The sequence below is a fragment of the Leptonychotes weddellii genome, chromosome 1 (genome assembly GCF_054177405.1).
Source record: "Leptonychotes weddellii isolate Sample4059 chromosome 1, ASM5417740v2, whole genome shotgun sequence".
Classification (NCBI taxonomy): domain Eukaryota; kingdom Metazoa; phylum Chordata; class Mammalia; order Carnivora; family Phocidae; genus Leptonychotes; species Leptonychotes weddellii.
In genome coordinates this window covers 60083576-60111137 of record NC_138369.1, presented here as the reverse complement: position 1 = coordinate 60111137, position 27562 = coordinate 60083576, and the positions used below count along the sequence as shown (strand labels likewise).

The 27562-nt window shown below is 45.0% G+C and overlaps 1 protein-coding gene and 1 long non-coding RNA gene across 2 annotated transcripts in view; both read left to right on the top strand.

The window, feature by feature from the left end:
- The first annotated feature begins 2095 nt into the window (after nucleotides 1-2095).
- CCK (cholecystokinin) lies at nucleotides 2096-9435 on the top strand. The gene is made up of 4 exons (XM_031016985.2): nucleotides 2096-2266; nucleotides 3410-3621; nucleotides 4719-4937; nucleotides 9029-9435. The coding sequence occupies exons 3-4, from the start codon at nucleotides 4721-4723 to the stop codon at nucleotides 9160-9162; spliced, it is 351 nt and encodes a 116-aa protein (XP_030872845.1). The 5' UTR covers nucleotides 2096-2266; nucleotides 3410-3621; nucleotides 4719-4720; the 3' UTR covers nucleotides 9163-9435.
- A 13209-nt stretch (nucleotides 9436-22644) lies between these two features.
- LOC145722361 (uncharacterized) overlaps nucleotides 22645-27562 on the top strand; it is a 13804-nt gene continuing 8886 nt past the window's right edge. The window contains exon 1 of the long non-coding RNA XR_014146578.1: nucleotides 22645-22702. This is a non-coding gene — a long non-coding RNA (uncharacterized LOC145722361). The remainder of the gene's footprint in view (nucleotides 22703-27562) is intronic.

Sequence of the window (27562 nt, the reverse complement as noted above, 5' to 3'; positions counted from 1 at the left end):
TCTAGAAGCTTCTGGAAATGGTCCATACAGAGGACAGGAAATGGGTTCCTATCCCCCACTGGATGAGGGTTGTCCTATCTTCTGGGATATTAAGACCCTTGTACTTCCAGACTAAACCTCTGCTAGGGCTGAGCTTTGAGGCAGAGAGCTGCAGAGGGGTGCTTTAGAAACTTGAGAACACTGTTTGCTCACAAATGCCCAGTCCAAACCCAGCTAGAGCCAGAGGTGGGACATGTAGCTGTGGTGAAGGGCACTAAAAGCATCTGCCTTAAGAGGCATTAAGCAAGTATCTTTTTGTGAATAAATGGATTCTCCTTAATGCAGATATGCATTTGCATTAACAGGAAAAGTGGGGTCCAGGCCCATCTTGCTTTAGAAGTGGTCTAGAGTTATTAGTACCCTCTGACCCATTAAGAAGGAAGACTCATTACTATGGTCGTGGAGTTCAGACCCCTTTTAACTTTTTATTTTCCAGAGTATCTTCCATAACATATCCCTGCTCAGAATCCCATTCCTAAGGGTGAAGTGGCTACAACTCTACTGCAAGTTATAAAGGTCCACTGCACGAGCTCTTCTTCCAGCTTCTGATAATCCTTGTCACTGTTGGCTTCTCCATATGGCATTTTTACTCTGGTGTCTTGGCCACTCCTTCTCTGGTTCTTTACCATCCTCCTCTTCTCCACTCACCTTCTTGCTCTCGCTCCTCAGGATGTGCCTATTCTGCCTGCCCTCCTAGGGACTCCCTAGGACTCCCAGGCTGGCAGACACCACCCCCCCGCAAAGACTCTGGTCCACACCTCCAGTGCCTCTCTGTCCTGAGCTCAGGGCTCATTCTCAACCTGCTCCTGGACCATCCATGCACCAGCAATGAGCCCAGTCTTACATTAGACTCATTACCTACCTCACCCCCATGCCCCAAACCTGCCCTCACACCCGAATTCTAGGTCTTGAGTAACACTCCACCCACCCCCCATCTCACAACAGGGAGCCTCAAGGTCAGCCTCAGTCACCTAGTTTCATTGCCTCTCCAGGCTTCTCAGACACCAAGAGGTTAATAGTGGCTGTCCCGGGATGATGGAATTTTTCTTCTTTTCTCTTCTTTTACTGATTTTCTGAATTATCTCTGATGAACACATTACTTTCATAATGTTCAGTATGTTTTGTAATAACTAATAGGCTTCATAATGCATTATAATCCTCAATGTAAATCTATCTTGATCCCTCCTGGCCCTCCTAACAGATCCTGCCTTACAGCCTCTCCCCACTTGGAACACCTTGCACATCACAACCAGACTCATCTTTCTAAAATCAGAGCCTCATTCCTTTGTTCTGCCTCATCAAAACATTTCTCTGGGGGCACCTGGGTGGCTCAGTAGGTTGAGCGACTGACTCTTGATCTCAGCTCAGGTCATGATGTCAGGGTCCTGGGAGGAGCCCCCTGCCCAGGCTCTGCACTAAGCGTGGAGTCCTCTTGAGGACTCTCTCTCTCTCCCTCTCCCTTGGTCCCTACAATCCACTCCCCCGCACCGTACTCGCTTGTGCACTGTCTCTCTCTCAAATAAATAAATCTTTTAAAAAAAACCACATTTCTCTGGGATCATCCCCCACCTCCTCCACCCTGATAGCCCCCCAGTACATCAGAATTACCAGGGGGGGTGTCTGTTAACTTGTTTTTTCTGCTCCCCCATTATGTTGTCACCATTGTTCATACTGCATCCCCAATGCCTGGCACAAAGCAAGTGTTCAATAAATACATATTAATTAAATGGATGGAAGGAAGGGCATTAAGTCACTGGCTTACCATAGGGAAATTCTATAGCAGTGGTTCTCGAAGGGTGGTCAGGGGCCCACCAGCAGGCGCTTCATTGGCGAACTTGTTAGAAATGCAGATTCTTGGGCCCCACTTCAGAATTAAAAACTCTGGAGGTGTTTGAACAAGCCGTTTAGGTGATTCTGTCTTATAACAAGTTTATGTTCCCAGAAATGTCTTGGCCACAGTCACAAATCAAACTGGTTTCTCCAACTGAACTGCACAACTCTTAGCAGCCTCGTGGGAAAACCACTGGAAAACATTTTATCTGTAGCTGTTTCAGAAATGTTGCCTGTCGGTTGCAGAAATACAGCAGCCTCTAGAGTTTAGAAAAGGGGATGCAACCAGAAGTGTCTCCCCGCCAAGCTTCCCCAGCCACCACGCCACGCCGACCCCCACCTCCGCAAGAGAGTCTTCGCGGTCCGGCCATCTCGGGACCCCCACTGCTGAGTTCAGGTGCCAGTTTTGAAAGAAGCACTTCCAAATGCTTCTTGAGGGAATGGAGGGTTCCGGGACGGGAGGAGGGATGGATGCGACCCGGAGGTCTCGGGCTGGGAGGCTCAGTGCGCGAGGCGGCCAGGGCCAGGCGGTGGAGCCTCCGCTAGGCGCAGCTCTTCGCGCCTCGGTTTGCCGTCTGTGAAATGGGATTGCCAGTGCCTTTCGCGGAGACGCGGCGAACTCGAGCACCCACCCAAACGGCCTCAGGGCCGAGACGGCTTTGGCCACCACGGCGCACCGGCAGGGGTCGCCTGGCTCGGGAGTCAGGGGCGCGATGGCATTGGGAAGGACGCAGGACGGCCTCGGCGCCTCCCCTGCCCCCTGCGGGCGGTGAGTGACCAGGGCGAGGTCCTCAAGCCGAAGCCGAGCAGCCGGCGCTGGAGCGGGGATCCGGCCTGGGTGTGAGTGCTCCCCGACTGGAGGCAGGTGGGAGGGGCTGATGCCGCTGCCGGAGGGGAACACCGAGAGAGAGCTCTTTGGGACACTCGCTGGCGCCACTTGGCGACCAGGAGACGCGCGCGCCGCGAGCAGGAGTAATTTGGCCCCGAGGAAAACACAGCCCTTTCCCAAACTCTGAGCAAAGTCCTGGGGTGTCATCCTCACTTTACAGCTGCGTGAACAGAGGCCCGGGGCTCCAAGAACCAGCTGCGGCCGGAGCCCTTTCACTGACCCGGGAACACCTGCCCTCGGAGTCCTGGAGAATCTCCAGGGCTTTTCATGGGGCCGAGCAGAAAGTGAAGACCCCTCCCTCCCCCAGGAAGCCCACTCACTGGTCCAAAAAAACCAGAGCTACCTGGGATGCTCTGAGGGGGGCTAACACCCCCTCCAGCTCCGAATTACACTTTGCTGACACCCCGCCCCCCGCCCTACTCCGGGTTTCCTTTCCGGCCCCTCCAGTCCCCAAAGCGGACTAAACTTGGGCAGCTTCTCCAACCTGAAGGATATTCCCGACACCCAGGTTTCCCACCCTGGAATGGGAGAGGGAGAGGGACGGAGCTGGGAGAGGATGCTCCTCCGACAGAGAGGGGGGGCTGGGCACGGGACACCCCGCCTGCGAGGGGTTAACCCAGCTCCACTGGGCCATTGCCCCCTCTCCCCCAGGAGCCACTTCAATCGGTTGTCGTCCCAGTGGCCGCCCTCTGAGCACGTGTTGCTGCCGGTCTGCGTCAACGCTGGGTAAACAGATTACTGGCTGACAGCGCCGGGAGGGGCTATTTAAGAGGCAGCGTCCTGCCGGCCCACCTGAACTTGGCTCAGCTCCCCCGCCACTCCTGTCGAAACGCACGCGAAGCCCGCTGAGTCCTACTCCGAAGGTAGGTTCCCCGCATTCCCGCGGGGGATCCAAGTGTCAGGTTGGCTTGAGAATGCTGTCTTCAGTTTTGTGCCCCTTCCATTTTATTTTTCTGTTTTCTGTGTCTTCTTCCCAGCTCGAAAGACATTTCTTGAAGTCAGAAACAACAGGGAGGTCTGGGTGGGTAGAGCTGCTTAGGAGACTTCAAAGCGCCTGCTTTGTTCTCGTCCGCATGCAAGGCTGGACTATCTATTTGCTAGGATTAGCATGCAATTTGGGATTAGCTTGATGTTACACAGAGGTGCAGCGTACTTTGCAGTCTCTTCAAATAAACTATCAAGAGGTTTTAAGATTTAAATTCATTTTCTAAATATTGCAGAAAAATTCAAGGCTTTGGGGATAGAAACGTGCGGGTGTCTTATCTGCTGGTGCATCTAAAAGCCTGCAGCGCTTTGCCAAGGACAGAAAACTGAGCGCATACTTCTGACAACATTTTTTTTTGAAGATTTATTTATTTTAGCATACTTCTGATTTTTAAAAAGCCTTTCCTGTGTTCTGCATAGTAGTTTATTGCCAATTCCCATATGCACCTTAAAGAAACTTTCTAAATATGGCTTTTCTTTTTCTTTTTTGTTCCCTCATTTTAAGCTGTGCTTTTTTTTTTTTTTTTTTTCACCCTTTATTTCCCCCATTGAAAGCTTCTTAGCTATCAAGGGTCTCGCTTCTCCCACGGAGTCTTCTCTTGAGATTATTTTTCCAGCTTTAATCTCTCGCTTTTCCAGTTAGAAGACAGACGTTCTAACCACTTTCTGAAACGAAAGAAAAACAGAAGACATTTCTCTGCTAGCCAGGGCAGAAGACAGGGTCTCTGTCCGCTTCCCCGGGCACGGGGTGTGGTTCACCCAAAAGACAAACGGGTTGTGTCCGGACACGCGCGCTGTGGCCACCTGGCTCACGTCGGCGCCTGGCGAGCCCTCGTGTGCACCAGTGTGGCGGACCTGGGGCCCCGCGCGTTTGGACTGAGCCCCCTTTTCCGTACCCCGGGTGCCCTGAGCCTCCGCGAGAGCCCGCGATCCCCCCACCTTTTCGCTCACGTCCCCTCCCCTTTGCTCTCCGCAGCCATGAACGGCGGCGTGTGCCTGTGCGTGCTGCTGGCGGTCCTGGCGGCCGGCGCCCTGGCGCAGCCGGTCCCTGCGGCGGACCCGGTGGGCCCAGGGGCGCAGCAGGAGGAGGAGGAGGCGCCCCGGAGGCAGCTGAGGGCAGTGCAGAAGGTGGACGGCGAGTCCCGAGCGCACCTGGGCGCGCTGCTGGCCAGGTACATCCAGCAGGCCCGGAAAGGTACGGATGCTCATTCATCTGTAGGGTCCCTATCCGTCACTTCTGACCCCGCGCGGGCCTCCCAATCCTGTCCCTCCTCCCTAGCGTCTGGCTGATGGAGGCGGGTAACCCTGGGGAAGGAAACACAAGGCGATGCGTTAAGCTGAAAGGTTTTTCACTTTCTTCCCCTCTCCCCCCCGAACTGCACTGCGCTGGACAGTACGATTTTCTGGACGTCCTTTGTAGCAAATTGAGAGCGAGGTGGAGGATTTAATTAATTAAGGAAAACCTTTTTAAAAAAAGCTTTCTCGACACTAGTTTTTGGCACGTGTTGCTGTTTAAATTCAACGCCATATTATGAAGACATTAAAAGATAATTACCGAGCAAATTACGGACTCTAAAAGGGTTTGCAGATCTACTAAATACCTAATACTGTAAATGCGGAGGAACCAGGAGCCATCCAGATAGTGACACTTGGAAACCCCTACCAGGAAGGGATCGATGCTGAGAAAGCTCTTGAGTTCAGACTACAACAGTTGAAAAAGCAGTGACAATGTGTCAGTTTTCACCAAAGGACATAACAGGAGGAAAGAATCAGTAGCAATTTTGAGTTGTCCTTGGCAGTGATTTAAAATGATTACTCAAGAGACCTGTTTGTTTTTATTTTGCTCTTGGAGACATGATCCCAATTGCCGCAGAAGCGCGCAAGCCAGGTTTCTCAGCATCAAAAGTCTGTCTCCGGGAATAAGGTGACTCAGTGGCTCACTAGCTGGGTGACATACTGACAGCCTGTCCCTGTCCTGGGCCTGTCTCACCTGTAAAGCAGGGATGAGGCTAGAATTCCCCGAGGGCCCTTCTAGCTCTTTGTGAGATTCAGAGGGAGGCTCATGCGTCTGTAGGGTCCTTAGGAACCATGACTGGGACTTGGGTAGTTTTTGTCTACCAACCTGATCCACAGGGGCACTGATGGAGAACACACGGGCTGTGGGGCAGTGTGCTAAACTGGACCAACACAGCCGGACAGTAAACGACAGCAAATGCTGCTGGGAAGGGTGGGAGGTGGGCTCCTTTCCCAGGAGGCTCTCTTACCCTCCAATCTGTCAGGGCCTGGATTTGAACCTTAGCTCATGGCTTGACTAGACAAGGAGAAAACGATGGGCTTGGCTTTCCAGAGCCTCTGATGGTTTCATATGAAGGTAAGATCGGAACTTTTTCGACCAGGGGAATTCAGAAGGAAACAACAACAACAACAACAGAAGATGATTTGTTATATTTTGTCCTCTCTTTGGGAAATTGTCCCAGCTACCATCTTCTGTTTTGCTCTCTGGCTAATTAAATTGAGAGATGTGGAAATATTAGTCAGATGACAGAAAAATCTGAAAACTTTTTGAGTTCCTATTGATTGTCTGTCTCAAAGTAATTTAATATCTGTCCTTGGATGTAGATTGAATTTCAGCCAGACCAGTCTGAAATATCACAGGTTTTTCATTGAGCCATAATCTGGAACCACCTCCCCACCTTCAGGAAAGAGCCACCAGAAACAGGTCTGGGAAAGAAGCCAGTTACCAAACTAATTTCCTAGAACAGACACTTGACAGTGGCGTTACACTACAAATCTTAGCTGGCAGTTTCTTCCCAGCATCTCTTCTCAGCCACCTTCTCCCTTTGCCTTCAGAAGGTTGTGCCAAACAAGCCCACATGGGAATGGCAGCCTTAGGTACTTCAGCTGCCGACACCCACGATGAGCACTAGGTGGAAAATAATCACACTCTTCTCTTTGACAAATATGAACCAGGAATAAATATTTATACCTGTACAGTTTCTTTGACTATTTTACATATTCTGAGATCATACTGGTTATCTACCCCACTATAGTACTTAGGCTTAAAGATTCTAAACACGCTCATGTACTCGTTGAGGAGTGCTCAAGAGTTTATCATCAGGAATGGTCGGCAGGGCTTTTGGGGATTGAGGGGAAGCAGGTCTGTTGGGGGCAGGGGGCATCTAACATACACCCGCCCCACGCCCAGCGAAGCTCTAATTCTACATCTGTAACATTTGTAGGTCTGCTAGTCCTCACAGAAGCCCTACTTAGTAAGTTCCCTTAGCCTCCCGTTGTCAGTGTGGCAGCCGGGGAGAATGTATCACCTACGTGACTTTGCACATCTCACCGTCTGTTCAAACCCTGCCTTCTCCGGAAGGTCTGGGAGCCATTCAGCTTCCCAGCTGTACTGCCCATTTGGGGTTTCAAAGTCTAAAGGAGCCAGGCCCTTCGATTCAGTTCCGTAAACCAGTAGTGGTTCCTACTTTGTGTCGCCCTGGGGAAGTGAGTGAGGACCCTGGTAAATGCACACACTGCACGTGGAATGCGTAACCAGCACAGCTACCAGGGCTGAAAACGTGGTGCCCCCACCCCCCCCACACACACACACAACCCGGGCTGCTTGCATACATCGAAGCTGCCACTTTGCCTTCATTAACTGGAACTTGGGGCCGTGCCCAGCCCTTGGTGGGGGCATTCAGCAGCAGCAGGAAGAAGGATGGGCCATATTTCCGTAACTGTGTACAACTAACTGGATCTGCAAGGTTTTTTTGAATGCAAGGACTAATATTTCACCTGAAAAATGTTGAACAATTCAACAGCCAGGTCTGTTTGCCTTTTGCGTAGGCTGGAGATACCTGCAAAAGGGCTGGAATGTGCTGGATTGACTCTTGATTCCAAGGCTGGGAAGGGATTGAGGTGGGGGTGGGGGGAGAAGAACGGTTGGGGACATTGCTCTGTATAATTGTTCTGGGTTTTAATGTAGCTAGTTTTACTTGGTCATCCAGTAAGACAGAGGAGCTGCTCCTGCAAGGTCATTTATCAACAAATAAGCCATGGTCTGACTCTTTGCAGCCTGTGGGCAAGAGTTGGCAAGGGCAGCCTCATACAGTAGGGCTGGATGCCAGCATCACAAGCAATGGGGACACAGTGGCTCCATGGAGCGATCTCCACCACGCTGCTCTTAGAATTCCTGGGCTTTGCCCTTTGAGGTCCCTGAGGGACCTTTCTTGTCTCTTAGCTTGCACAGAAGAAGGCACTATACTGATTTCATAGCCAGAAAGCCACTGTCTGTGCTCTGTGGGCTAAGAGTATGTCACATCTCTCTAAAGGAACTGTTTCTTCATGTCCCTGCTCCCTCAATGTGAATGACACACGAGAACCATCCTGTTCCTGAGGACATCACTCCCATCCCCAAAGGCCCATTGCTCATTCAGTTATTGCATTTTGGTCAAAAGGGATAAATGGGGTGCCTGGTTGGCTCAGTCATTAAGCGTCTGCCTTCAGCTCAGGTCATGGTCCCAGGGTCCTGGGATCCAGCCCCGCATCGGGCTCCCTGCTCAGCAGGAAGCCTGCTTCTCCCTCTCCCACTCTCCCAGCTTGTTCCTTCTCTCGCTGTGTCTCTCTCTGTCAAATAAACAAATAAAATCTTTTAAAAAAAAACAAAAGGAATAAATGAAATAACCTCCTTATTACCTCTCTGCCCACTCTTCTTTGAGTGTTAACTGATGTAAGATTTTACTCTAACAGTGTGCCTTTTCCTCAGTATCATTTTTTAAAAAGAAGGTAGCTTTCAAATTAATTTCTAAACAGTATTTGTCTAGCAATGGGACTTGACTCCATTTTTTTTAAACCATTCTAACATCAAAATATTGTAATTGTGTTACCTTAACAAGAGTACTCAGGTATGCTCGGGATCTTGAGGGGCAAACTTCAGAAATGGGTAAGTACCAAGGAAACTCCTGCTTGGCATCTGCTGAGGGCCAGCTACATAAGAGAAAACACCCCTAGGAGCAGGGAAACTGAGGCAGGTCCCAGTCAGTGAATCCACTTAAATCCTTACAATTTGAAAGCCATACCCATCGCTAGTAAATATTACCCTGTTTTCCCAGACCTGGGTCCTTCTCTTAGATTTTGGTCCAGCAATCCCAGTACTTGATAACTCTTTGATACCTTTAAGAAGGTGCCTGTTACGTATTGTCTGGCTTTTCTCATTGTTCTCCTTTACAGATTGAATTAACAATGCTCTTAAATATAATGGCCTTGTTTTCTTTCCCCTGCCCCTTGTAGCTCCTTCTGGCCAAATGTCCATCATTAAGAACCTGCAAAGCCTGGACCCCAGTCACAGGATAAGCGACCGGGACTACATGGGCTGGATGGATTTTGGCCGGCGCAGTGCTGAGGAGTATGAGTACCCTTCCTAAGGGACCCCGCCTTTGTCAACATGCCAGGAAGCGACCTCCTGGCTCAGATGAGGCAGAATAAGAAAACAATCACAATTCATAACTCATTGTCTCTGAAGTTTGATATTTTAAGTATCTATTTATTAAGTTTTCAGTGTGAAAAATATGTCTGTAAGATTGTCCAGGGCAACCTCACGCCTCACCAGACTTGTACGAATGGAAGACAAAACATTTTCCTCGTCTGTGACGCCTGGTCCTAAAGTGTTGCTATGCTATTAAAATGATTTCATTCTGCCCCCTTGTTCCCTGTGTCTATCGAGCACAAAGGGCTCCATTTAATCCTCAGGACCTTCAAGGAGGGAAGCCTGATACATGGATTTTACCCAAGGACAAATCCCTGCAATAGATGATTGCAGAGAAGGCTCGAGAGACGAGGATCGGGCATCAGGCTAACTTCTCTGCAGCTGGGCATAGTGGCAGTGAAAGGACCTTCTGGGTCAGCTCCATGGCCCAGCCCTGGCCACCCTGGGCCTGGGGCCCCAGCAGGGCTCCCCTGCAAAAATAGAACATGCCCCGCTTGTAGGGAGCACTCATTTTTCTGGGTAAAGACCAGAAAGGCAGCTTGGAATGGAGCCTTCCATCCGCCCATCCCCACAGGATACCAACCCCATCCCATACCAGGATTTCCTTGCGATTCTCTTGGTCTTTAAACAAATTATGGGGCAATGCCAGTCAGTGCTTTCACGTCCCTTGGATCTCTCCATGGTCCTGTGGTACAGAGGTTATTGTCCTCTTACAGATGGGGAAACAGGCCCTGAGAGGTGGAAGTGACTGGCCCACAGTTCCCCAGCTAACGAGATTCACAGACTTGATCGCTCCCAGGTAGTGTGACTTCTATCACCCCAGCCCTTCCAGACTCTGGAGTGCATATGAATCACCAAGGAATCTTGTAACCCACACATTCAGATTCAGCAAGTCTGGCCGTGGGCCTGAGCAAGCTCCCGGGTGATACCAGCACGGTGGAACCTGGACCACACTTGGGGTGGCAGTGGTCTAGAGAGGAGCCTGTGATTACAATCCCCTGGGTCTCACCATATTTCAGAGACATATTTCAGGGCATGTTGGGTGATTCTGGTAGCTATTCAGAGCAGAAGCTCTCCTTCCTTGGGCCAATCCCTCCATTGGGTCTCCGTAGGGGTCCGTAAAAGAAACTATTTCAAGGGGACACCTGGAGATAATCTGACACCAGCCACCCACAGTGTAGCCTTGTCATGCCTCCTGGCCGAGGCTTCCAGGAATCTCAAGTTTTTATCCAACAAAGGCCCCAGGTGGCCTGATGCAGCCGGACATTCACCCCCAAAGGAACAGACATTGGAAAGAATGTTGGCAAATCTATAACCAGTCCTGGATGGGCCATCCTCGACCCAGGGCTACCCAGCAGACCCTTAGTGCCAGCTTCCTCGATAGTAGAAAGAGGATGCCAGGAAAGTCCTCAGAAGAAGAGGACTTGGCAATTCTTTAACTTGAACTGAAGTCAGCATTCAGTGTAAAACAGACTCTGAATAGACAACACATTATATTGTCCCCTCGTGAGGTCATTACCTTATTCAGATCCTACAATATGGTCTCAAAGACTGCTTCATATCTCAGGGGTCCAAGCCTGGCCAAATACCCAGATGCATATGTTTTTAGTGCAGAACACACACATCTTGTAAAAAACACTGTTTTTGTTCTGGGTGTGCAGGGGATCTTGGGTATAGATGGGAATAAGTGTGTGTGTGTGTATGTGTGTGTGTGTGTTGGGGTGGGGGACGGTGAAAGACTTGGAATTTAATATGAAATGAGCAGTGGGGAATGGGTGACAAAGGTCTGATCTGAATTAGTAATTTGTAAATCATCAGGGAAGTGGATGGTAAAATATCATTTTCAAAGAAAAGACATGAGCCATACAAATATAAATGAACACACATCAAAGATGTCATTTAACTCATTAATAAAGAGACCAGTAAGAGGTCATATCATTTCAAAGGAGAATCTGAAGGACAGACACATTGAGGCAGTCAAGAATGCCGAAATAAATTTGCTGATAGACACAAAACTGGGTTGTATCTTTAGGCCAATAAAATGTAATGTTTGGAATAACCTGTTACCCAGGACAGAAAATGGTTGTATTTTTCGGGGACAATATTCACTGATGTTTCTATAGACAAGAATTATTTGCAGGACTGCCAGTTTTCTGTGGCTTACAAAGTAGCCCAGTCAGAAACACAGACCTCAACAGCATGCAATCCATGCCCAGCGTCCCACTGAAAGGACACCCACTAATCCCCTTTGCTCGTTTCAAAGTCTTTCACAGTTCCTCCTAATGCAGGAAAGGGAAAGGAAAAGGACATTTTCTGGCCTCCTCTGGGCTGTAGGACTCTGTACAAGGAGTCTCGTGAGCACCAGCTCAGGACGCTGTCCCAATCCTGCAAGCCTTCTTAAGATTCTCTCTCCCTCCCTCCCTCTCTAAAAATAAAATAAAATATACCCCACCCCAAACACACACATACACACACACACACAGGTCCAGCCCTATTTCTTTTGCTGTAAGTTAAAATCCAGAAAGAATAGAGCAATTTCAAAGAAGGAAAAAGAAGAATGTTGATGGGTTTTGTTGCATTTACTCAGAATATCAAAGAAGTGGAAACAATCTAAATGATCCACAGTGAGAGTTGTTAAAGAAATGAATGCACAACCAGCTAGTGGACTACTAAGCAGTTATTTAATGAGGATCGAGATGGTGTAGGAACATGGAAAATGACTATGATCCATGCAAAGTGAGAAGGTCCTCTGACCTCATTAGGTTTATTTTCCTTTTAATATGAAGATAATCAGGTGAGGGTCACAGGATCACAGGTATTTTTCTTCATCTTCTCCAAACTTCTGTACTCTTTGTAGATCATCCTTATAATAACTACAGCTCATGTTTTCCAGATTGTGCCAGTCTACAGAGAGACACAGAATCAAAAGAAAAGCCATAAAATTAGTTCTTCAGCCATCTTTACCAAGAAAACACCCCCACCTCTCCCCAGATGATTTTGACAATCACTTGTGTAGCTACCCACTGCATCTGCCATTTTGCAGTTCCTCGGCTCCTACTCATTAAAGGTCTTGAAGCTCCCTGAGGATGTCACCTCTGCTGGTGGAGATTAAGAGCATTCCAGCGGCTGTGCCCACCCCCAGGTTCAGGCCCAGTGTCTAGAGTCTTCTGGTACCTTCTGTCCTCAGAGTGGGACCCTGGGCCACACTGGTACCATTTTGTTCTCACTGGGTCTCAACAGTTCTCTGTGGGACCTGGATGCCAGTTATCATCAAATTCAGCAGTTTCCCCAGCCAGGTGGGTGTACGGCCTCCCCTGAGTGTGCAAGTCCTTTATTCTACTCAGTTTTCAGAAACATCATTGGCCTCTGAAGGTCACTTTGTATATTGAAGTCTCTGCATTCACTTTGTAAATTGAAAAATGATAGCATGAGTCACCGGGGCAGTCCATTCTTTACACCTGCTGGCTACGTTAGGTTCCGCCGGGTAGGGATGATACAGGGGGGCCATCATCACAGCTGCTGGGGTGGAACCAGAACATCACCCTTCTGTCTAAAGAACTTTATCCATTCTTCTACAGCAGGTCTGCTGCTACGAATTCCCTTAGTTTTCCTTCATTGGAGAACATCTTTATTTCACCTTCCTTCCTGAGGGATATTTTCACTGGATTTAGAATTCCAGGTTGACAATTCTTTTCTTTTGTACATTCAAAATACTTCATCACTTCTTAAGGCTACCATGGTTTCTGCTGAGAAACCTGCAGTATTAAATCATGACTCGCCTACAGATAATGAGTCATTTTTCTCTGGCTGTTTTCAAGGTATCTTCTTTGTCTTAAGATCTCAGCAGTTTGTTTATGATGTGTTTGGGTGCATATTTCTTTCAGTTCATCCTGTTTGGGATTTGTTCAGCTTCTTGAATGTATAAGTTTATATCCTTTGCCAAACTTGGGGAAGTTTTCAATCATGATTTCTTCAAATATTTTTCCAGCATCACACTCTTTCTTTTCTCCTGGGATTTTGATGCAACAAACATTCAACCTTTTGTTGTCCCACATGTCCCAGAGGCTCTGTTCATTTTTTTTTTCTCTCTGTGGTTTACAATGGATAATTTCTATTTATCAATCTTCTGGTTCACTAATTCTCTGTCATTTCCATTCTGCTAATGAGTCCCATCCCCTGAGTTTCTTAGTATGGTTTTTGTATTTTTCAGTTCTAAAATTCCCATGGATATCTTCTATTTCCTTGTGAAGATTTTCTATTTTAACAATTGTTTCAAGGAGGTTTGCAATTGTTTACTTGAGCACTTTCAGAACAGCTGGCTTGAAAGTCTTCGATAATTCCAACATCTGTGAAATCTCATCCTTGGTGTCTGTTAATTGTCTTTTCTGAGAAAGATTGAAAATTTTATGGTTCTTTGTATGTTCAGTAACTTTGGATTGTGTCCTGGACAATTTGAATATTACATTATGAGACTCTGGATGTTGTTTAAGTCTTACCAAAAAATGTTGATATTTTTTGCTTTAGCAGGTGCAACCTGGTTAGATTCAGTCTGCAAGTTCCAGTCCCCCTGCTGTGGGCTGTGGTTCCAATGACAGTTCAGCTTTCAATGAAGCTATACTGCTCTTTGGCTCCATTTCAGGCGTGCACCATTGTGGGACCTGGGTGGTGCTCTATGCATCACTTGAGTTGTCAAAATCTTCATTATGCTAATTAGGACCTGATCCAGACATACATGGCTCAGGAGTTCATAGACAATGATACAGAGTCATTTTCCTGAGCTCCTCCCTCTCTGCAATCTCCCCTGTACTTTTCAGTTCCCTGGAGCTCCCCTTTTGGGTCCTCCACTCAGAAAGTCAGGGCTCTGGTACCCTGTTCTGCCACATGCTTCCACATCTGAACCCATATTCAGGTCCCAGGGGCAGGAGAACAGAGAGAGAGAAAAAAGCCATGGGGGCTGGCCTCACTCTCTTGGGATCACAGTTCCTCTCTGTGAAGAGCAAGTTTCCCCTTCCTTAGGGATTTGGCCCTACCACATTACTGACAGTCACCACTGCACTGTGGGTCTGCCTGAGGGCTGTGGCATGAGAGAACAGAGGAAGAGGAGAAAGATAAAACCAGGGAATGCCCATGCTCTTTGGGCATTAAGAGCTCCCTTTTTCATTCCTCAAGCCAGAATGAAAGGGCATCTCCTGGGGCTATCTGGGCCCTAGACCCCGCTTCTAGTCTCCAGTGTGTTAAGCTTAAGAAAAGCACCACCAAAGCCTTCAGGACTTTCCCTCTGCCTTCTCTCAGCCTGCCAGAGTCTGGCATTTCCTGCTGGAACTGTAGGATCTTGATGTGATATCACCTCAAGATGTGTTGAAGATTTAAAACCCAGTCATTACTAGCATCAGACTATTCCCGAAGAAGGGGTGGCTTTTTATTATCTTAATTTTGAATTGTTTAATATGACTCCCAAGAGGCTTCTGGTTTGGAAAATCTCAAGAGAGGACTAGTATTGCTGACATGTGGAATGCTACATCTAACCAAGCTCCAAGACTAGCACCTTTTCTACCTTTTCCTTTTCACGGCTCACGTGCTGGTCTGGGCAAATAGAAGCAGACATACTTGGCAGTAGCTCAAGCCTTACCTCCCAAACACCTCTGGACTGCAGCCAGAATGACTTCCATGGGTTCGATCTTTCTCTAAGTTCCATTTTGGAAGGGATTCAACTGCTCTCTTGTATCAACTTGGGTGGACGGTTACGAACCCTTCAGCGGCTCAACATTCACGGAAATGTGCTTGTGTGCCAGGCACTGTGTTGATGTAGTAGGTACAGAACCCAGCCAGGTGGGAGATTCAGAAAATCATGGTGCAATGCACCAGGAACTGCGACAGGTAATAGGTGGAGGCTGGGAGAAAGCAGGGCAGCTAAATTAAGGGACCAGCCAGGCAGGCAGCTGCCCGAGGATGCCAGTCTCTAAGTGACATCAAACCAGCACTGAGGCAAGTTGGAAACCCTTGTGTCAGTAAGGTTCTTCATGCTTAATAGTTTACCTAACTGGACAAAGGAGGTTGGATTCACCTTTACAGAGGACAACAGCGCCCTCAAGTGGACAATTAAAAAAACACACACTCCTCTGGGTGCCAAGCTTCTGGGCAAAGAAACCGTTGTGCCCATGTTGAAATCTGCGGAATCAGGCCCATTTCTCCTTGCCAACCTGCTGGTTATCCCACCTAGTCAGCTGAGATTTTAAAACCAGAGAATTCAGGGTATGGGACTGTTTTCTGAGAATGGGTGGTTTCTTTTATTATTTTCATTTTGAACCGTTAATATGGCTGCTAAAAGTCTCTTGGGTTTGGAAAATCACCCGATGAAACTGAAGAGAGAAGAACCACCACTGGCAGGCGAAATGCTTTTTGTAGAATTAAAACCAAGAAAAACGAACTCTCAGATATATTGTGAAGGCAACTTGGTAACTATGGTTACCTCTAATTAGCAAGCACCTTATGCTTCCCAGATTTGAGTGGAGGAAAATTGAAAGGGAAAACAATTCCAAATAAGTAAACATGTTCATTTTCCATCGAGTGCATGTATTCTTGTATCTTTAACATAAAGGAGGAGATATAGGAGTTTTTTCTCTTCCCCTTCCCCTTCTGTGTCTCTCCTTGCATAATGAGAACTCATAAGCCCAAACTGGGGGTCAAGGAAGTCTCCTTGCAGGGGGTGGCACCAGAAGCCAGGGTGAGGGACAGGCAGCTCACCGCCAAGTCAGACCTATGCAGGGGCTCTAACTGTGGCTGAATTGGGGTGAACGTCTACAGGATCCAAATTAACTCCTCCTGTTCTGTGCTGGACCACGGGGAGGGGTTGAATCTGGCCGAGGTCCCCATCAGGAGTGACCAGCAGGGGGTCCGTAATTACTTGGACTTGAACTTGAACAGAGAGGGAAGCCCCAAAATAAGGTGTTCTGAGAGGAGGAAGGACAACACAAAAACATACCCACATTTAAAGGGAGAAGAAAGGTGGAGTACCCACAGTCCTCTCAGCCTCACCAGAGCTATCTGACCCAGTGTCCAGCTGAATTCGGGCTGGGGTAAATTTCTCTCAGGAGAGAGGAAGCTCCTGTCTCTGTGAGGGATTTCTCCACATCAAGGGAGAAAGATTTCAGCTACAATGAATGAAGTCATAAGATGGGTTTCCAATGAACATGAGGCACGGCATGCAGAATAAAATTCTTATTCTCCTCTACTGTCTGGAGAAAAATTGTGGGCTTGGGATCTGCGTAAGATGGACTTAGGCCCATGTGAGAAACCTCTGAAGTTGTTCGTTTATTTTTTTCATCCTTTCATTCAAAAGCTATTTACTGAGATGATTGTGGTCCGAGCACAGTGCTGAGCACCAGGCGTGCCAGAACGAGACACACGGGCGCCGACATCAGGCATTCATGTTCTAGTCAGAGGTGAGAAATCAGACCCAAAGGCAAAGATTTAGGAATCATTTTCCCTTGGATACCTAATGGATACCTCAATCTCCATAAATCCAAACTTGGACTGATGACCTTCCCCCTCCAACCTTCTCCACCTAATGCCTGGATTCCAGCGCAGCTGATGGCTACTCCATCCGTCCAGTTGCTCAGGTGAAAACCCTTGCAGTAATCTTTGACTTCTCTTGCCTTCACGCCTTTCATCAAAAGCATCAGCAGATCTTGTTGGCTTTACTTCATAAAGTATTTAGAAGCCACCCACTTTTTACAACTTCCGCTGTCACCACCTTGCTCTGAGCCACGTTATCCCTCACCTGGATTGCTGGAACGGCCCCGCTAACTGGTCTCGGCTTTAACCCTACAGTTTACATGCATAATTACAGCAATAGGGGCAGATACTGAAACTGGTGGGGAAAGGGTTAACAGGACTAATCACAGCTGCAGACCAATAAGACCTTTTTCATTCGCCTTGAAATATCCCTGACTCTCCTTTAGGGAGGCAGATTGGAGGTTTGCCCTTCTGTCTCCTCGTTTGGCTGCCTCCCGAATAACCCTTTCCTTGCTGCATACTCCACGTCTCAGTAATAGTTTTTGCTGTGCTTCAGGCGAGAAACTTGGATTCAATTACAAATATGGCGCGCCAGCCAGGAGCTTTTTGTCGGTGGTTTGTCGACCCCCAGCCAAGAACGGGATTCTGATAACCACTCTAGCCGGTTGCCTAGGCTGTCTGTTCTGGGACTGTCCCGGTGGCCCCACCCCAGCTGGACTCTGCCAGTTCTTGGTGCTTAATTTAACTCTTGTGGCAAGAAAATAGTTTTTGGATTCAGTTTGGACAGACATCTCTTGGTGAGCATTTGGTGGGTGACAGCAGGTGAGCTGATTTCTTCCTCCCATTCAGCTGCCTCCAGATAGGGGGTTTGGGTTCTCTTAGCCTTTTTTCTTGTTTGCTTAAAAAAAGTTTGATTAGGAAGCCGTTTGATTCAGTTGGTGAAGCTCTGACTTTTAGGGAGGAACTAGAAAGTAGGAAGCCATAGATTCAGTTGGTGACACCCCAACTTTTGAGGAGGTACCAATGCTCACAGAGGTATTCTGGGTTTCATTTGGTTTGTTTGTTGCTTCAGCTTTTGGTGTCTTTGAATAAAACTAGCTGTGTTCTAATTGGAAAATGGGAAATGACAATTTATGCCTACATGCTGCCCTTCGGTTGTATCCCCCAAATTTGGGCAATCTTTTTTCTTTTTTGCAACACTGTTTGGCCACAATATTCATTAGGCTCTGGAGAAGAATGACCAATTAATGGGTCCATAAGCTATAGTACCATCTTACAATTAGATTTGTTTTGTAAAAGGGAGATATTTGGGAATTGAGCTTTTAAGATTTGCTTTGCATCCTGTTTGTGTATTTGTCCATGTATGTTGTAAATGTGAGCTATTTTCTCTACCTCTGGATGGTATTGCTAAAATTCATAAAAGCTCTATTTAATTAAAAGTAAGCATTTATAAGAATTAGGCATTCTAATTCAAAGATAGAAACAACTGTTTTATGATCTGGGAAAATATTTGCTATGAAAGCTAAGCTGAGGTTGGTTTAATTAAAATGGACATGCCTTTAGAATTATCAGCATTAAATATAAAACTTATTCTGCCCATGCTTACTGAAAGTTAAATAAGTTCTTGTTATCTCCATTGTAAAATTTGTAGGAAAAGGAAAAAAAAGAAACCCTTAGAACTTTGTCTAATGCCTTGTGAAGTTTTATGGGTATTCCAAGAACAAAGAAACAGGTATAAATTTTAATGTTAAGACTATTGAAAATAAGGGGAAAACTGTGTAAGCAAGGGAAGCGAGCCTGGTTATTTAAGAGGGAAACTTAGGACAAAATCTGAATGTAAAAAGGAAAGTTGAAGGTTTGTGAGAAGGCATCTTTGGAAAGGAATTTTGTGCATGGTCAGGATGAAGATGATGGAAGCTAGTATGTTAAAAAAGAAAAAAAAAAGTGATCAGCACCTAGGGAAGAGAAGGGAGAATAAGCAGGATCAGGCAGACATTGAGCAGTGATACAAAATCAACAGAAGACTAACTGATTCTCTGACAAGTTTCAAAAGAACCTAAATTGGGACAAAATTTAGGGTTTTTAGAACAGTCATTGGATGTGGCTACCCACAAAGAGGGCATGTCTTTGACAAGGCAGCTATCTTCAGTCAAGGCAATCCCTGATGGCAGTGTCCTTATAGCTTAGGGTCCTTCGTTCCTGATGGGGATACTGGTCCACATCCCAGCACCCTCCCCAAGAACACAGGTCCATGCAGCATCCTGGAAGTCCTTGTCTCAATAAGTATATCAACATGGGAGTTAGGCAAGAAAGAGATGAGACTGCACACCTTTTTAAAAAGTCAGCCTGTTGGAATGAATGAGTTTTAGTATCAGATGTACATTGGTATAAGATTGGAATTTGGGTTTTCTCTGTTAAAATGACATTTTTCTTAGATAATTGGTCTAAATTGTAAACAAAATTTATCTTTTAATCTGCCTAGAAAAACAAAGCTTCTATTAAAAGAGCTAAGTTTCAGGGGTGCCTGACTGGCTCAGTTGGAAGAGCATCTGACTCTTGATCTCGGGGTCATGAGTTTGAGCCCCACATTGGGTGTAGAGATTACATGTATGAACAATGAACAAATGGAACTAAGTTTTGTTAACAACTATGTAACCCTCTGCATTTGGCTTTAGAATCTCTTGTTGCCACCGTGGCTAAATACATAATTTAGTATTAAGTTTTGTAATCTGTAATCTTATTTAGACATGTGCTTCAACACCTGATGTTTCAGACAAATTTCTCAAAATTCAACTTCTAAATGAAGCCTTCTTGACTATTTACACTTGTTTATTTGGCATGTCAAATTACATGGGAAGCATTGTCAAGTAAGTGCTAAAAAACGCTCTTTAGCACCCATGAGTGAATGCAATGAGTGTTCCAGGAATTATATAAAATTCCTAAGGTTTTGATATATCCCGGCATAATGTCGTCACTTGTCCTTCCCATTATTGAAGTGTTGGTCACAGAACTTCCTTGTCAATTGCATTGTAATGACATATACAGGTCTCTGATACCTTTAAGATCCTAAAACTAGAATTTCTGAAACTAATGGAAAGGCTGCATTCAAACAGACTCTTGTTTGAAACATTGCTTGTTCTCTAATGTTTGCTTTTCCAGATTTAAAGCTATCACTTACAGCAATCTGGTAAAATACTCCTTCGTAAACAAATATGAAACCTTTTATCTTTTCTCCCTACCTGTTCCCTCCAGAATTCAGAAACTCTCAGTGAGTATTATATTTTCATGGCAATGTATTTATTTGCATAAGTTCAATAAGAGTCTGGTCTCCTTATGTCAGGACACAATTGGAAACACTGGTTATATTACCAAGTTTTTGGCTAGAATGTCCTATTTGAAAGAGACCTGCATTGGGGCGCCTGGGTGGCTCAGTGGTTAAGCGTCTGCCTTCGCCTCAGGTCATGATCTCAGGGTCCTGGGATCGAGCCCCGCTTGTGTTCCCTCTCTCACTGTGTCTCTCTCTGTCAAATAAATAAAATCTTAAAAAAAAAAAAAAGAGAGAGAGAGAGAGACCTGCATAGATTCAGATATGATTAGACAGCTTTAAGGGGTAAGACTGCCTTTATGGAGCTAATGAAGCCCCATGGAAAAATCAGCCTCGTACCTTGCTTACAGGGTTCCCAGCAGCCTTACCGGGTGAGTAAAGAAGGTCACTTTCTGGCGGGTGCAGGAACCTCAGGATATTTTGGGGATCTCAGGAAGAGCAGTATCACAGGTGAAGTCTGTGACAAGTATTTGGCTTGGTTTCTTAGCCTTAAGAGGTTGTTAAAAGTTCAATCTGAAATTCCTTATGAAATTCCAGCAAAACAGATTAAAAACCAACTAATCTATATGACCAATCACTATTCTTTTTTTTTTTAAGATTTTATTTATTTATTTGACAGAGCACAAGCAGGGGGAGCGGCAGGCAGAGGGAGAAGCAGGTTCCCCGCTGAGCAGGGACCCCGATGCAGGACTTGATCCCAGGATCCTGGGATCATGACCCAAGCCGAAGACAGAAGCTTAACTAACTGAGCCACCCAGGCGCCTGACCAATCACTCTTCTTGCTGTACTTACATAAATAATTAGGCCAAGTTTGTTAAAATTGGATTTATTTTACAAACAAATTAGCTTAATCTGGCTTTCTTTGGAAATGAGGGTGATTTTAGAGAAATTGCTTCAGTAACACCTTTGTGGATATTAGATTCTAGTTCTGATTGGCTGTCTTTGGAATGGATTCTAATTTTCTCAAATGTCTGGCTATGACTCTTCAAACTAAGGTTTCCAATTTTCTTCCATTCTCTTAACTTGAAATCAATGAGAACTAAAACCACATTTTCCTGAAGCACTCCAAACTGAACCTGGACAACCTGAGATAAATTTCAGAAAAATTGTTATAATGGCCCATGTTTGGACAAACTTCATGTCTGTTGCTTCATAGGCCACTCAAAGATCACTAGAGGCATATGGATAATTGAACAAATTTATTTCGGCCATCCAGATTTGCTGGATCTGCCACTGGAAAATCCAGACCTTGAGATGTCATGGATGCAAGCAGTTTTATGGACACAGAACAGCAAAGAGCTGGATGCAGTGGTGACCCATCAGCTCTTGTCCATGGCCAATGACACCAGGATTGGGACTGTTTGCCCAAGGGAGAACCAAAGTACAAAAATCTTGATAATGCAGAATGTTGGTTTTCAACCTGGAACTGAAGAATATTTCTAAATGAATGCAGAAAGATTCCATTGCTATAACCTCGAACTTAATTGCAGCAGGTCATAACTAGAATGGTCATTGTCCCAATTCCCTCTAGAATAAGGAATGACCAAAAGACAGTGGGGAGTGAAACCAGCAACGAAAGGGCTAACAGGGCTATTCACAGATGCAACTTTTTACCCAGACCATTTTTGTTTGCCTCTAAATATCCCTGACTCTCCCAGCTTCCCAGAAGTAAGGTGGATTTGAGGTTTGCCCTCCCATCTTCTCATCTGGCTGCCTCTCAAACCCTTTCCTTGCTACATACTTGATGTCTCAGTGATTGTCTCTGCGCATGGGACAGACAGACTTGGGTTCGGTTACAATCCTAGAGTCCTTGTTTCTGAACAGGTCATGAGGTTGTAGTTGGTAATCATGATTTCCTTCCTTCACTAAGTATCCCACATTCCCAGCAAACCAAATAGGCATGGCCACTGGTGATGGTTCTGATCGTTCCCCAATGAAAGTTTGCATTATTCCCACCGAGTAAGGAATTTTGACCAGCTGAGGACAAAAGGAACGTGAAGTAGGTGGGGGAATGAAGTTCTAATTACCAACCAGAAACAAGGGCTACCATGTTGGCTTTTTCTAACAGACAGAATATAGAGAATTAAATGGGTGTCAGAATACTGAAAAAGCAGAAGGGAACATGGGATAACCTAGTGATATTAACAGCAGGAAGCAGAGCCCCACCTCTGCAGGCCTGGGGAGGGGGGGGACAAAGGGAAGAGGTTGGGACTCATTCAATTTAGAAGCTTGGGGAAGTGGTGATAAGGAAGTGGAACCCAGACTTCAGAGGAGAGCATGTTGCTTGGCTATTATCACAGAGCAGGGTGTGTGTGTGTGTGTGTGTGTGTGTGTGAGAGAGAGACCCAGTCGTGTGTGTGTGTGTGTGTGCGCGCGCGCGCGCACACATGAGAGAAAGAAAGGGAGAGTGAGTGATGAAGTTGGTTCTGAGAATGAGGAAAAAGACTGAACTGGAACCAACTGCTGCTTCCAGGGTGAACAAGTGTTGCTGGTTGACATTGATGGGAAAGGCACACAGACAGGAAGTGACAAGCCTCGTCTCCCTCCTGCGGCCCCCCAGGGATGCTCCTATTGACAGCACTTTGGTGTGGACATGGTTTGCAGAGTCCCAGTTCGAGCCCCAGCCATGTATAAAATGGTGAGTTCAGAGCTGAGAAACAATAGCTTAAAAACTGGCAGAGTTGACTTTCCTTACTCTTTCACATAGGATGTGTTAAATGGCTGACATTTCAATGCATCCACAGGTCCAGTACATCAAGACGGGTTCACGATGGAACAAGATAAGGTCTGCACATATCCTGTAGATCCTGAAATTCCCTTTAGAGAAGGCCATGTATTTATTATCTGTAGGAGGGATGGCTGTACTGTGCTAATGGAAGTGCTGTTGCTGATGAGGTTTACGTTTTGAAGTAAGGAAGAAGAGTGTAATTAGGTGTTGGACAGCCAGGGGATGGACTGTGGGGGACATTCAACATTCCTTTTGTCTATTGGATATCTTTGAACGTCCCTCCTCTGTTTGGGCATTCTCTACAATCCCGAAGTAGGAGCCAGAAACTTTTTCCCCCAGCCTCTTTGGCAGCTGGGGCATGGGCTTGTGAAGTTGGCCCCACCAGTCATACACAACATCAGTAGTATGGACTACAGTGGATCTCCTGGACTGGGCTGGTGACACGATTTGGAAATGATCTTACTTCCATGGCTTCTAGCCCTGGTTCTCTGTGTTAGGAGATTCTGTAATCTTATTATCCTTTACTAAGCCTCTTTTCTCCCTAAACCATCTACAGTAGGTTTCTCTTGCTTGTAACTAAGAGCCCTAACTGATGCAGATGGTAAGAACAGACTGTGTGTTACATAACTCTTCGCTATAAGTTTGAAATTCTTCATAAAGAACGTTTTTAAGATACAGGTGAGTGAGAGTATAATGGATGAAATAAGGCCCTAGGAGAAGGAGGGAGGGGCTAAGATCTATAAAATTGGTAAGAGACATGGGCCAGAGTCCAGAAGAAGAACCTACCCTCTTTTGTAACAGAAGGTAGAGAGAAAACAATGAGTGTGTCTTCAGCAAGTTTACAAGTTTGGTCACAGAAAATTGAGACCATTCCTGTGTGAATTCTCTCTATGAAAAAGGGAATTTCATTGGTTGAGCATGAGGGAGAGATGGAATAGAAAGTGAGGAGGGGAGAAGAGCTGAAATAGTACCTATAGGGAATGAGAGAAACCATTGACAAGGGAAATGTAGGATTGCCTAGCCACTTGGAAGGCTCAGGTGGGGTGGGAGACGATAATTGGGCATCCATACTCATGGTTTATTTTCCCTACCAGAAGCCAGCAGTCCTGGCCAGGAAACAAAGTTGAATGATCCAGAATTGGGGTTTTGACGTAGGAACTTGGTTCTGGAATGATGGGGCACAGTCTAGGCTTCATAGAAAGAAAAGTGACAAGATGAGGGGTAGATGGCAAATGAAAAGAGCAGAAGAGCCAGGGGTAAATGTAGTTCTTTGAGGTCCAAGAACACATGGAGAGTGAGTAATTGACAGAGAACCATGTGCCAAGAGGTTGTGGTCAAAAGGGGGGTAATTGCATCTCAAACTTCAGAAGTTGAGCAATTTCAGGTGGTAATAAGACCGAGGATATAGCTTTGGGGGAGCTTGGAAGAAACAGAGTGGTGGTGAGGCCAGTGGAGATGAAGAAGTAGGGGAATTGGGGGCCCAGAACCATTCTGACTGATGTCAGGTGATATCTCATTATAGTTTTGTTTTGCATTTCCCTGATGGCGAGTAGTGTTCAGCATCTTGTCATGTGTCTGTTGGTGATCTGTAGGACTTCTTTGGAGAAATGTCTATTCATGTCTTCTGCCCATTTCTTAATTGGATTATTTGGTTTGGGGATATTGAGTTGTGTCAGTTCTTTATATATTTTAGATACTAACCCTTTATCAGATATGTTATTTGCAAATATCATCTCCCATTAAGTAGGCTGCCTTTTACTTTTGTTGATTGTTTCTTTCACTGTGCATAGACTTTATTTTGATGTAGTCCCAATAGTTTATTTTTGCTTTTATTTCCCTTGCCTCAGAGACATATTTAGAAAAATTTTGCTATAGCAAACATCAGAGAGATTACTGCCTGTGCTCTCTTCAAAGATTTTTATGGTTTCAGGTCTCACATTTAGGTCTTTAATCCATTTTGAGATTATTTTTATGTATGGTCAAAGAAAGGGATCCAGTTTCATTGTTTTGCATGTGGCTGTCCAGATTTCCCAACACCATTTGTTGAAAAGACTGTCTTTTCCCTATTGTATATTCATGCCTCCTTTGTCAAAAATTAATTGACCATATAATTGCAGATTTATTTCTGGGTTTTCTGTTCTATTCCATTGATCTATGTGTCTATTTTTATGCCAATACCATACTGTTTTAATTACTACTGCTTTGTAATACACATTGAAACCTGGAATTGTGATACCACCAATTTTGTTTTGTTTTGTTTTTCAAGATTGCTTTGGCTATCTGAGGTCTTTTGTGGTTCCATACAAATTTTAGGATTGTTTGTTCTAGTTCTGTGAAAAATACTGTTGGTGTTTTGATAGGGATTGCATTAAATATGTAGATTGCTTTGAGTAGTATAGACATTTCAAAAATATTGGTTCTTTCAATCCATGAGCTTGGAATGTCTTTCCATTTCTTTGTATCATCTTGAATTTCTTTCATCAATGTTCTGTAGTTTTCAGACTACAGATCTCTCACCTCTTTGGTTAGATTTATTCCCACATACTGTCTTTGATGCAATTGTAAATGAGATTATTTTCTTAATTTGACTTTTTGCTGCTTCATTATTAGTGTATAGGAATGCAACTGATTCCTGTACATTGATTTTTGTATCCTGTGACTTCACTGAATTCATTTATCGGTTCTAGGAGTTTTTTGGTGGGATCTTTAGGGTTTTCTCTATACAGTATCATGTCATCTGCAAATAGTGAGAGTTTTACTTCTTCCTTACCAATTTGGATTCCTTTTCTTTCTCTCTGTTGTCTAATTGCTGAGGCTAGGACTTCCAGTACTATGTTGAATAAAATTGGTGAGAGTGGACATCTTTGCCTTGTTCCTGACCTTAGAGGGAAAGCTCTCCGGTTTTTACCATTGAGTATGATGTTGGCTGTGGGTTTTTTATATAAGGCCTTTATTATATTGAGGTATGTTCCCTCTAACCCTATTTTATTGAGGGTTTTTTAATCATGAATGGATGTTGTACTTTGTCAAATGCTTTTTCTGCATCTATTGAAGTGATCATATGGTTCTTATCCTTTCTCTTATTGATGCAATGTATCGTGTTGATTGTTTTGTTAATATTAAACCACCTTTGCATCCCAGGAATAAAACCTACTTGATCGTGGTGTATGAATTTTTTAATGTATCGTTGGATTCAGTTTGCTAATATTTTGTTGATGATTTCTGCATCTATGCTCATCAGAGATATTGGCCTATAGTTCTCTTGTGTGTGTGTGCGTGTGCGTGTGTGTGTGTGTGTGTATGTGTATGGTGTTTCGATCTAGTTTTGGTATCAGGGTGACACTGGCCTCATAGAATGAACTTGGAAGCTTTCCTTCCTCTTGTATTTTTTGGAATAGTTTGAGAAGAATAGGTATTAACTCTTCTTCAAATGTATGGCAGAATTTGCCTGTGAAAGCATCTGATCCTGGATTTTTGTATGTTGGGAGTCTTTTTTGATTACTGATTCAATTTCATTGCTGGTAATTGGTCTGTTCAAATTTTCTATTTATTCCAGCTTTAGTTTTAAGAGGTTATGTTTCAGGCGCCTGGGTGGCTCAGTTGGTTAAGCGACTGCCTTCGGCTCAGGTCATGATCCTGGAGTCCCGGGATCGAGTCCCGCATCGGGCTCCCTGCTCGGCGGGGAGTCTGCTTCTCCCCCTGACCCTCCTCCCTCTCATGCTCTCTGTCTCTCATTCTCTCTGTCTCAAATAAATAAATAAAATCTTCAAAAAAAAAAAGAGGTTATGTTTCTAGGAATTTATCCATCTCTTCTAAGCTGTCCAATTTGTTGTCATATAGGTTTTCATAATATTCTGTTACAATTGTTTGTATTTCTGTGGTGTTAGTTGTTATTTCTCCTTTCATTAGTGATTTTCTTTATTTGGGTTCTCTCTCTTCTCTCTCTCTCTCTTTTATGAGTCTGGCTAGAGGTTTATCAATTTTGTTGATCTTTTCAAAGAAGCAGCTCCTGGTTTCATTGATCTGCTGTATTATTTTTTAGTTTCTGTATCATTTATTTCTGCTCTAATCTTCATTATTATGATGTTTTGAATATATGTTAGATCCACCTGGTCCAAAATGTCATTCAAAGCCACTGTTTCCTTGTTGATTTTTTTCTGTTTGGATAATGTACCCATTAAGTAGGGTGTTTTAAGTTCCTTGCTATTATTGTATTACTATTGATTGCTTCCATTATGTTTGTTAATAGTTGTTTCATGTACTTGGGTGCCCTCATGTTGAGTGTATAAATATTTACAATTGGTATATCTTCTTGTTGGATTATTCCCTTTATGATTATATGATGTCCTTCTTTGTCTGTTGTTACAGTCTTTGTTTTAAAGTCTATTTTGGCTGATATATATTACTACCCTGGCTTTCTTTTCACTTCCATTTGCATGATAAATGTTTTTCCCTCCCTCCACTTTCAATCTGCATGTGTCTTTAGCTCTGTAATGAGTCTCCTGTAGGCAGCATATAGATGGGTCTTTTTTTTTTTTAATCCACTCTGTCACCCTATGTCTTTTGATTGGAGCACTTAGTCCATTTACCTTCAAAGTAATTATTTTTTTTTCAATTTTAAAGAAATTTTTTTTATTATGTTAGTCACCATATAGTACACCATTAGTTTTTGATGTAGTGTTCCATGATTCATTGTTTGCATATAACACCCAGTGCTCCATGCAATACGTGCCCTCCTTAATACCCATCACCGGGCTACACATCCCCCCA

Excerpts from the sequence above, each read along its gene's own strand:
- CCK (XM_031016985.2), top strand. The coding sequence starts at position 4,721 with ATGAACGGCGGCGTGTGCCTGTGCGTGCTGCTGGCGGTCCTGGCGGCC. Across the intron at positions 4,938-9,028 it reads CATCCAGCAGGCCCGGAAAG|CTCCTTCTGGCCAAATGTCC; the intron begins GTACGGATGCTC and ends TGCCCCTTGTAG.